The sequence below is a fragment of the Thunnus maccoyii genome, chromosome 11, assembly GCF_910596095.1.
Source record: "Thunnus maccoyii chromosome 11, fThuMac1.1, whole genome shotgun sequence".
In the NCBI taxonomy this organism is placed as follows: Eukaryota; Metazoa; Chordata; class Actinopteri; order Scombriformes; family Scombridae; genus Thunnus; species Thunnus maccoyii.
Window position 1 is genome coordinate 27,892,586 of NC_056543.1, and position 11,304 is coordinate 27,903,889.

Genomic DNA, 11,304 nt, shown 5'->3' on the forward strand with positions numbered 1-11,304 from the left:
ATGGTCTCACCTCAGCCCCAGGCTTCATGGAGATAACCAGTGAATGGGCTTTACTGGGCTACAGACTCTCCACCTGTAACACCTAACAAGCTCAGATGCTGCCATTACTTCTAGAAATCTAGAGAAAGTTAGCAGCATCTTTGTTTCTTGTCATTTAGACTGCTGTAATTCCTTATAAGTTGGTCTTAGTCATTCTTCCATATCCTGAGTGCAATTCATTTAAAACGCTGCTGCTCCTCCGTCACTCCTGTGTTGGCCTTTCTTCACTAGTTTCCTGTTCAGCATAGAATTAATGACAACATCTCACTGTTTCTCCTTATATTTCTGACTTTTAAACCTTCCAACTGCTCTGGGTCTTTGAAGTCTTCTGATTTAAACCCATAAGTGCCGCCATAAACACTGTTACACTGTGATATTAGTATGTTATATGGGCTGCTAGGTGATACTGCTACATCAGTGTTGCTTGTTCTTACACAGCTGATTTTTAACATTGGTGACAGTGGTGTCATGGACACAAGTACCACAAGGCGTTGCCTTAACTTATCTACTTCCTCAATAATACCCCTGTTGCCACTGTTCTGTGGAACAAATGTATTAGAGAGCAGTTTACAGACATGTACAATATGAACATTCTGTGTAAGAATGACAAAAAACATAAGCAGCCATTATTGATATTATGAAAAACAATATGAATATTTTCTCTATGAGCGACAAATGAAAATCTCCTTCCAATGAGCTTACTACCAAACAGCATCCATATGTTGATTTCTGTTTAAAAAGTAAAACAAGACAAGAGACTTATAAAGTAAAATTTTACTCAAAACTATTTTTGTCTTCTGTACTTCTTGTGACTCAACAATCAGCAAATCTAGAGCTTTTGACAGTTCCTGTTTCAAGTTATTACTGCAGATTGTATCTATGTTCAGCATATTTGTGTGATAAACTGAACCCAACAAGAGTTTCATCATATGCTATACATGCGTTGTAGCTTGTGCTTCAGAGCTGACCCTTTAGAAAATAGTTGGCATCCTTAAGAGCGATGGAGGCAAATTATGCAAATGTTGATTCAAGAACTTCAACAAAACGGACAGGTAAAAATGTTGCACAAAGATCTAAATTATCATCTGTTCTTTTGTTGTATCATTGACTGTATTCACTGTTTCTCTGTTCAGGTCTGGGGAGCTCACAGAGGAGATTTCATGGAGCTGTTGTTTTCGTTCTGGGGCTGCTGAGTGTTTTCCTGCTGGCTCGACTCATCGGCCTTGGTGTCCACTGTGAGTCTGTTTCACATTCAGAAGTTTAAGTCAGACTGAATTTAGGAGGAACATTCTACAGCAAGATGTCTATTTTTCTTTTTCATTTATGTTGTGCTGCTCTGCTTATTCTCAGCCAAACTCTGCAGGTAGAGGTCTGGATGAACATGAGCATCACCTCAACTTTCTCCTTGGTGCCATATTTTAAACCATGTTTGAATTCTGGTGTAGGTCATATCTGTCATGTCTTTGAAAATATTCTCCCATGTATCTGTATGTAAACGCCATTTTGCAGGTGAAAAAAAAATACTTTTAAGGTTACTATGTGGGACAATACTTAAAATCTGAAAACATTCAGTTTGCTTGTAGAATAATACTGGCACGGATACGTGTTACACTTTATTTTTATTTTTTTTACTAGGGCTAAATGTTAGTGAACCTGTTGTGAGAAAACATCAGGGTGGCATAGTATTTACAACATTCGCTATAAGTGCCGTGCTGCTCAGTGTCAAACACCAGGACTGCTTTTATGTCGCAGTCAAAGCTGAATGAAAATCTGGAAAAAACTTGCTTTGAATAACTTCTAGAGATCTGGGAACGCTGTGATATTTTTTCTACTACAGTGGTTTTTTGTGGACAGAAATCCTTAGCTATTGTCATGGTTCTGTCCCAGTCTGGCTCTATGTCCCTCCACCAGTCCACCAGGTGCCCTCAGACTTTTTCCCTGTTTGTTGAACTGGACTGAGTGGCAGTAAGCCCTGGAAGTTGATATTGAAGTTTGCTTTCACTAGTTGTTCTCTTTAAGAAATGTGACTGAGGACTGTTGCTTGCTACACACTGACCCTCATAGAAACTATGTGCAAAAGTGAACTGAAAGTCAGAGCAACAGTTGCCTTTTTGTTGTTACATGCAGGCCACTGCACTTGACAAACTTATTGCTTCATGTTTATGTCAACAGCAATGTATGTTTAAGTTGTTTAAAGATCCTGAGGTTGTCAGTCTTATGTTGAGGTGTGTTTGCTGTTTCTGCTCAGTGTGACTTATGTATTTAACTTATATTCATGTGTATGCTGGGTTTTTGGTTTTCAGTTTGCCCTGTGTTTTTCCTCCAGTATTCTCAGCCTGCTTTTCCTTCCACTCTTCCCTCCTCACCTGCCTGAACCATCTTCTTTAGCCCTGCTCTTTTCCCAGTGTTTTCCAAGCCTATCACCTTCTTTTCCATTCTCCTGTTTCATCTCCTCATTCCCCTCACTTGAGTTTCTCTGCCCTTCTGCCCACCTGCACCTCATCTCCTCGTTAGTTCAGTTAGTATTTCAGTCCTGTGTTTCAGTTCAGTCTTGTTGGATCCTTTGTTCTGTAATGTTCTGCTCTGTTCAGTCTGGTTTTGTTTTGTTCCATTTTGCTGTGCCTGCACACCTTTATTACAGAGACTTTCTTCTGTTCATTCTGGCTGTTTTGTCCTACATTTGGGTCCACCTGCTCTGCTATTCCTGACAGCTATTTGCTTTAAAATGATACTGGAAGCTGTAATTACTGAAACTACATTTTAAAAGTTTTAAAATGGTATTTGAGATAAGTGACTAAATATACATAAATGTGACATGTCTTTTTATTTATTTCAGACTCCGTTATCATAGACAACCTGACTGAGCGTCTCCAGGACAGTAATAACAAGCTTTCTTCCGTGTCTGAAGAGAGAGACCTGCTGCTTGCCAACCTCACTGAAATAACTAAAGAGATGGAAAAGCTTCAGAGTTTGTCTGTACAGAGTGAGTGACATCTGTGGCTATACAGTACTGCACACACATTGTAGAAGAGCACCTACAGAGTACGCTATGCTGAAAAAAGACTGATTGATTGATTTATTTATTGACTGGGACAGTGTGCAGTTTGAAACATTAAAGATGCATTGCACCAGAGTTAGCTTGAAGCTAATTTGCATCTGTAGTCCCCGACAAAAAACATTCAACAGCACAACAATAAACAGTACAAAGCAAAAAAAAATACCCACACAGAACACACCATACAAAATACAAAGCTACACACAACAGCACATCACATACACCCACAATGTCAATTAGAAATTAATAATATAAACTTGTCAAATTAAAAGCAAGACTACCTGCGCTAATGAGAAGACCATAGATGGAGTTTAGACTCAGTGGTCACACAGCTGATTGGTCTTTAGTATATTTTTTAATTTGGCCTTGAATGTATTGATTGAACTACAGTTCTTCATATCATCAGGTAGGGCATTCCACTGAGTTGTGGCTTTCACAGAGAAAGCTGACTGCCCAAATGCAGTGTGACGAAATGGTATGGTACAATCTTGTATAGAGGATATTCTGGAGGATCTAATAGAATTTACTGAGCGAGTGGACACAAAGTCACATAGTGGAGGAGGGGCCAAACCATTTAAAATTTTATAAACTAGGCACAAATTTGAGAATAATCTAAAATTCTCAAAGCTTAGTAAATTGTATTTCTCCAGTACCCTACAGTGATGGAAATGCATTGGCTTTTTGTCCAGAGTTTTTAGACTCAAGAGGTCTTATGGCTGTTTCTCCAGCCAGCCCCCAACATGTGATGCAGTAAGACATATGGGAAAGAAAGAATCATAGCATGCATAAATATCTTGGCTGCGTCCAAAGAGAGACAGTTTCTAATATGTCTAAAATTTGCTAAGTTGTACTTTATGGTTTAAACCATTTTTTTTAACATGTTTCTTAAAGTTTAAATTTGGATCCAGTGTCACACCAAGATATTTAAAATCAGTAACTATGTCAATCTTTTCACCTTTGATGAAAATATCAGCGTTAGGAGGTTGTACCATAGTCTTAGAAAAAAACATGCTCTTTGTCTTGTTTACATTTAGACTCAGACATGATTGATTAAGCCAATGTGTGATCCTTTCCAATACAATTGTTAGCTTAGCAGCAGCTAACTCAGCTGTTTTTGCATGTGTGTACACAACGGTGACATCTGCATACATTTGTAGTTCTGCATCATGACACTGTTGAGGGAGATCATTAATATACAGGCTAAATAATAGGGGACCTAATAGGGGACCTGACTCTTGTGGTACACCCGTTGTGCACTTCATGTTACTGGACAGTGAGTCACCAACTTTAACACATTGTCTCCTATTAGATAAATATGAAGACACCCATGCCAGTGCTCTAGATAATTAAATTTAGAGAGTTTTGATATTAAAACATCATGATTGACAGTGTTGAATGCTTTACGCACATCTAAAAATACAGCACCAAATACTCCCCCTTTGTCAAGTCTTGATTTAATTTGCTCTATTAAGTGCAAGGTAGCATTTTCGGTGGAATGATTTGCTCTAAAGCCAAATTGCATACCATGTAGACCAAAATTGCTTCTCTTAGCTCTTGGATAACTTTGTTCCTTAAACCTTTATAAATCAGCATGTCAGTGTCTCTTGTAGTTTTAATTGCCTGCAATCTGTCCTCTTAATTATACAAATTATCTTCAATCAAGAAGTTTGTTGTAACTTTATGTGGAAACATTCTTGTATTTACTCATCTTCAAACATTTTAAAATATTTGTCATCAGGAAATTCCAAACACCATCAACATTTAACATGTTAGCATTCTAACCAATAATATCATGCTAACATGCTAAATGTGACATTAGTAACACGCTACAGTAAGTTTAGAATGTTACAATGCAAAATGTGCCAAAATCACTTTACTTAGAGCAAGCAACCACCTATAGTGACTCATAACCAGCTTGTAATGTATTATATCTACCTATTCCTCAGGAATTTCATTACTCACCCAGTGACCACTTAGAGTAGCTTATAATCACATTATAATGCATTACAAGATGATTATAATGTATTCCAACTATGAGAATTATAAAACACTGTGACCCTTGCAAAAAAATGTCAGCGTGTGACTAGCAATGAAGTATTATGATACTTAACCTTATAGCTTATAATAAATTGCTTTGTGTTATGATTATTGTTATAAAGCTTTATGACATTTATGAGTGCTTATAACTATAATTATGCACTGCTATAAGCAGAGTATAATGCATTTTAAGTATGTTTATGATGCATTATAGACATTGGTGTCAAAGAAGTGTTACCCAAATAGTTATGTCTATCATATGTAATCAACTTTGTTCAACCCTGAAAATTGCCACTAAAATTGCCTTGAACTCAGATTTAAGGTGAGAAGCACAAACATCCAAATGAAGCAACAATAAGCAGAACATATTTTTGTTTGGAGGCAGATTTTAATGTTAATACATAAACTAGTTACATTTATAGTGACTTTTAGAAAAGTTTCACTTTTCAACCAAATATCAAAACAGAAGATCTTAGCCTGGACACTTTTAACCTTCACACATATTCAGCCGATATTGTATTTAATGCTGATGTTTTGCACAAAGTACCACGTAAAATAAAAATCTATATCACTCCTTTGAGTATTTTCTGCACTTTGATCAAATGATGATGTTTTTTTCTTTGACACTCAACCCACATTTACCTTTATTTTACCCGGCTACATTTAGCTATTAAAAAAAAGTTTTTGATTTTGACGGTTGTTTTTGATCAACCTCCATGGTATATGTATATGCAGCGAAAAATAATCTGTACTAGTGTGCTGCACTTCCGGCCAACCCAAAATGAGGGTTCAAGCTGACTTAAAAGTGAAGTCACATAAACTGGCTTGTATATCATTAGTTATATCATAAGTTCAAGCACCTTATTTGTTCTGTGTCATCAGGACATAGTTCAATTAAACAACAACAAATAAACAATTAATGTTAAGCAATGTTGTGTAACTTTCAAAGTGCTTAGTAAGTATCCTACTTCAGTATCTCGGAATTAACTACTTCCTTAGCTATTTGTGTTTTAAGACAGCATCCCCAAATGTTAAGGTGCCTTTCAGGTTGTCATATTTTTGGTCTGTAGCCAAAAATCATAACAAATGATCCTGATTGAAAACTAGTTTTTATGGAAGATCAATATGTTGTGTATCAATATGTTGTGTACAATAACAAAACTATGATTGTAGTGGGGGGGGTTAATATTTTTTCTTACATTTAATATATGTGAAGAAATAGCTAAGATATTTTTATTTTATTAAAAACAAAGAATTACTGATCTAGTGTATACTTTTATTGAAGAAGGATGTTTTCTCTTCCACTGGTCCAACGTTACTCAGAAGTACTTCAGACAATCTCTGGTTGTCTTATTCAAAACAAAGCACTCACAAGTCCAGTTTTAGAGACCTGCACCTGACTTGACCTGTTAATGTAACATGAAACCTGACCTATAATCAACAGACTACACACTCAGTTAACACACTTTATTTGTTACTTTCACATGACCAAAAAACAAGTCAGGTTAGCCTTAACTAGGATAAACAGATGTTTGCTTAATAGCACAAAGATCACTGGTTTAACTGTAGGCTGATTTAAAGTTTTATAAAAGGATTAAAGGATTGACAATTTTTTGAGCTACCTGGTGCAAGACTCTGACTCAAATGTAATGTTAGTGGTGGTATTACATGAATTTTTGTTGATTCAAATTTTACTTTCATCTGGTGGTGTGAAAGCTGAGCTTTGTGAGATCTTTGTATGATGATTTAAAGCATGTTGTGATTGGAGACACAAAGCTTTTGCCACTCGCTTTGGAAGAACTGCTGAGAATGGTTTCAAAGCATTTTATACATTCAAAGGGAGGCATCTGCTGGCCAAACCTTGGTATTGAGCTCATGATCCAACAGTGAGTCAAACTAGCTGTCAAAGAAAGGGAGCGGGAGATTTTGAGATTTGAGATTTTGATAAATCCATGTGTTTATTTCTGTGGTGTCATCCAGTATTAGTATCCCGCCTCAAAATCTGACATGGAGACACAGAAAGAATGAGCTGAAATCAACAGTTTGATTCATTATCTTCAAATAAAAACTGATGTCATCAAAATAATTTGAAAGATGCAATAATCACAAAAATTGTATGCATACCACAGAACTGCAGCTAAAAATCAGCACCAGAAATGCTCCATAGTTGGTAGAATATCAACAAGTCAACTCTAGTCACATGTTATGTTGTTTTAACCCTCATACTTTGGAAACAGACAGACTTGATTCTTGTCTAATTTCTAATGTTGTGTGTTACAGAGAAAACTTGTCCTGCAGGATGGAGGATGTTCAGATGTTCCTGTTATTTCCTCTCCAGTGAGTCTGGTTCCTGGTCAAGAGGTAGACAGGACTGCAGAGAGAAAGGAGCAGATCTGGTGGTTATAGACAGCACTAAAGAACAGGTACAGAGTGTTTGTTTGTATGCTTGCAAAGAAACTGCCTAATTGCAATCTTCCTGTACCTTGAAAAAAGCTAAAATACTTACTTATTAATTAAGTAATTAATTGATTTATATGGATCATTGGTGTTCAACACCTTAACAACAATAATTCAAATGATTTGAATGAACTTGTGCTGCTCTGTAGCATGTTTTGCTGGTATTCTTGAATTTGCACATTTGCCTTAAAATCAAAGTATTTCATTTCATCTTTAGCAAGCTAGCTAACATTCTTTTAACCTTTCACGGTGTTTTAATCAAACTCCAGAAGCAGTCACTCATACACTGCAAGTATTTAATCAGTACAGATCTGTGTATCAGTTTAAGAAAAAACATGATGATGTCTGGCAACAGGAATTCTGTATACAGTAATTTATGCACAATTTAATGACATTTCTTATTCCCTGATTTCTTTCTTGAGAAAGAAAGTACAAATAGTTATTAATAGGTATTCAAACAGTGCTAACACTACACAGTCACTACATAAACGTGCTTGTAAATGAGGACAAATACACGTCAGTTGCCACTAAGCTTTGCAGCTATTTAAAGACCACAACAAAAGCTGTGGCAGTGTCAATAATTTTTTTGTTTTGTAAAAAAAACAAAAAAAAAACAAGAGCACGTCAAAAAAGTTTTTTAAAAAAATCTAAAATTTAAGTTTATCAAAGAAGAAAAAAATATGATTTTATTATTAGTATATTTCAATAACAATAATAATAAAAATAGTTAAATTCATTGTTTTCAATTTTGTTCAGAGTTATCCTATGTAAACTGCATATTGTTGTTCAAACAACAATATAAATAATATGACTTTTTTCCCTTCTTTACTGAAAACAGACATTCTTGTCAAACCTCACTGAGGTAGCAACTTGGATTGGTTTGACTGACAGAGACAAAGACGGAACCTGGAAATGGATTGATGGAACACCACTGACTTTAAGGTTTGGCTTCAGTTGGTTGTTTATTGACAACACACACAAACACTGCTGTATATTAGAGGTTGGTGATATGTATTAGATCTTCTATCACAGACAATGTGAGGTGACTGGCAGTTCCAGGTTGGTCTGAAGCTTTTCTGGTTAAATCATCAGTGCAAAATGATAATGATGAGAAAAAATCAAACCAAACTACCATTTCATGGTGCATCTGAGAGGGTTTCTGGTCCACAGTCAAGTTTTACACTTCACCAACTGTACAGTACTGTAACTGATGACCAGAACACTATGGGGGTGTTTATTTATACAGGAGGCTCCTTTGTTGCTATTTGATGACTGCAAATTTATATTTAGGAAAAATACTACGGAGAACCTGCAGCCCCGTCCAATTTGCTACTTTATGGCTCAAAACTATACTAAGGCACATCATGCAAGATATAAGAAATTCCATTAATGTGATGTTTGTGAAGAAATATTATTTGTGTGAAGGACTGTGTTCATGTCAGAGATTAAGTGTCATGATTCTCTTGTTCACTGACCTGTAGGTACTGGGAGACAAATGAGCCGAATAATGGAGGTGGAGATCCGAAGGTCGGTGAAGAGGACTGTGTACATATCAGGTCTGGCAAGAAAACTGAAGACAACTGGAATGATCTGTCATGTGTTGCTTCTCTGCGGTGGATCTGTGAGAAAAATGCTGGTGTATAATATGTAAAAATGTTTTTTCAAAGCAAACTATGATTTTGCAAAAGGCAAATCAGTTTGTATGTGTGTGAATTTAAAACTTTTCTCTGCTGTGCTGATGACCTTTTGCTTCTGCTCTGCCTTTCTAAAGAGATTTCTATAAATTAGATGTTTACAGCTTTTGCCAGAAGAGCTTCATTAACCAATTTCCAATGTTTCAAACAACTAAAAGAAGCAGACGGATAAAACAAAACCAAACCTCTGCAAAATGCAACAGATTCATAAAAACCTTTATTTTGATTAATGTCTTAGCTAAAGATTTCATGATAGTTGAAAGTTGCAAAAAACCTGATTGAGACCATTTCTTATGACATCCTTCATATCATAATTAAACAATGTAATATAGATTTTGTGTAATTATGTCTTACTACATCATCAAATGACACTTTCCTGAAAATAATTTTTAAATGACGTCTGTTCAGCAGCTGACAGATCTCTTTAGCAGAGGCCATCAGTGTTTGTGAATTTTACTTGATAATTAGTGGTTTCACTCAGGAAACACTTGCTGTTGTGAGAGAATTATCAAATTATTTTAGATGAAATGTAAACCAAAACTATTCAACAGATGAGTCAATATAAAGTCAGCCAATTACAACATATCAGCACTGTACTGGAGTCAGACGTTTGTCATGATGTCCTTTGTAATGCTGGTAGCTGATACTGGTTGTGGCTTTTTATGCAATTATGAAAACAATTAAAATCTTTTTAAAAATTGAATATTTTTCAGTGTCTTTATGTTTCTTTTATCATCATTAATTGTGCAGAAAAACCCTGTTCTACTGGGATGTGAGAGGTCAGCTACAGATGGGATTTCATTCATTCAAAACTGAACTTGGTTAAAAGATGATCTGTCTTTTCACCACACTCTCATGCTGTATTCAACAGGCACCAAGTGAAGAAAACAACTCTAACAATGAAACAGAACATCCTGTATCTCAATCTAGACAATCTACTGGATGAGATCTGAGACTGTCTTCACCAGAAAAATAAAAGCACTGGTTGTTTGTACAAGTGACTTGAGGAAGAGTTCAGGTGGACAGGTGGGTCAGCAAACCATGTGGCTTTGACATGAGAGACAGCTGTTCTTTTGTTTACTTAACTAAAACTACTTGCTTGGAGTTGAGGAAGGATTGTCTTCATGGTTCAAAGGAACCAACGTTGACTGTTAGACAGGACCGTTTGTACACCTACCATCCATCACAACCTCCACCTCCAAGCATTAAGGTTCCACAGAACTGTCTTTTGTGTCTATAGACCAGCTGCATGTGGACTTCATCGTAGAATGTAATATTGGGCTTTATGACACAATGTAGATCAGGGGTCTCAAATTCAAATTACCTGGGGGCTGCTGGAGGCAGAGTTTGGGTGAGGCTGGGCCGCATCAGGTATTACACATAAAAAGCTTAGCAGGCGCAGGCTAGGATAGCAGGCGCAAAAAAGGCGACTACTACCGGGTTGTTCATTACCCGCCGTGCTTTTGTTGTTGTAAACGTCGTCATAGAAACAAGTGAAACAAATGGCATCATAAAGAAATATCTTTGTAATGTTTATTGTGCAAGGCATTTACTATGGAGTAAAATGTTTTGAGGAATAAATCTCTTTCCGCAAATGATTCAGTACATTCCATTCACCCAAAAGATGTTTTCGAATAATTTGTCCATGAATGTCACATCATTGCAGAGCAAACGTGGAGAACATGAAGCCGGGACAGTGGGACACCATTATCCCATGGTTTGCACCTCTATGGCTGCAAACCAGCCATAGGTGTTTTGTTACACTCTGAATTTATGATCTCTGTCGGATAAACAGTGTGTTCATGAAAACGTATATACTAACCTTTAATTCACTTCACAACATGGCATTATGTGACAGAAATATGCACATACATTATTATCTGCCAGACTTATAAAGACGCAGATTCACCTGGTTCTGTTTTTTTAATGTCACACACTGTGGAATCACATGCAAGAGCCTCATTTGCTGTGACAGTGAGCCAAAAATGGATGTAAAGGTCTTTATACCTCCGTTTGTACGTC

The 11,304-nt window shown here is 36.4% G+C and overlaps 1 protein-coding gene across 2 annotated transcripts; it reads left to right on the top strand.

The window, feature by feature from the left end:
- The first annotated feature begins 960 nt into the window (after positions 1-960).
- Positions 961-9,866, top strand: LOC121906613 (CD209 antigen-like protein C). 2 transcript variants are annotated; one of them, XM_042425550.1, is made up of 6 exons: positions 961-1,091; positions 1,173-1,274; positions 2,876-3,022; positions 7,412-7,554; positions 8,427-8,530; positions 9,070-9,866. In XM_042425550.1, the coding sequence occupies exons 1-6, from the start codon at positions 1,040-1,042 to the stop codon at positions 9,230-9,232; spliced, it is 711 nt and encodes a 236-aa protein (XP_042281484.1). In that variant the 5' UTR covers positions 961-1,039; the 3' UTR covers positions 9,233-9,866. The 2 variants fall into 2 exon arrangements, 1 of the variants encoding a protein (XP_042281484.1); XR_006098689.1 differs by lacking the exons at positions 961-1,091; positions 1,173-1,274; positions 2,876-3,022; positions 8,427-8,530; positions 9,070-9,866 and adding an exon at positions 6,758-7,301 and having other exon boundaries at positions 7,412-7,502.
- The last annotated feature ends 1,438 nt before the right edge of the window (positions 9,867-11,304 follow it).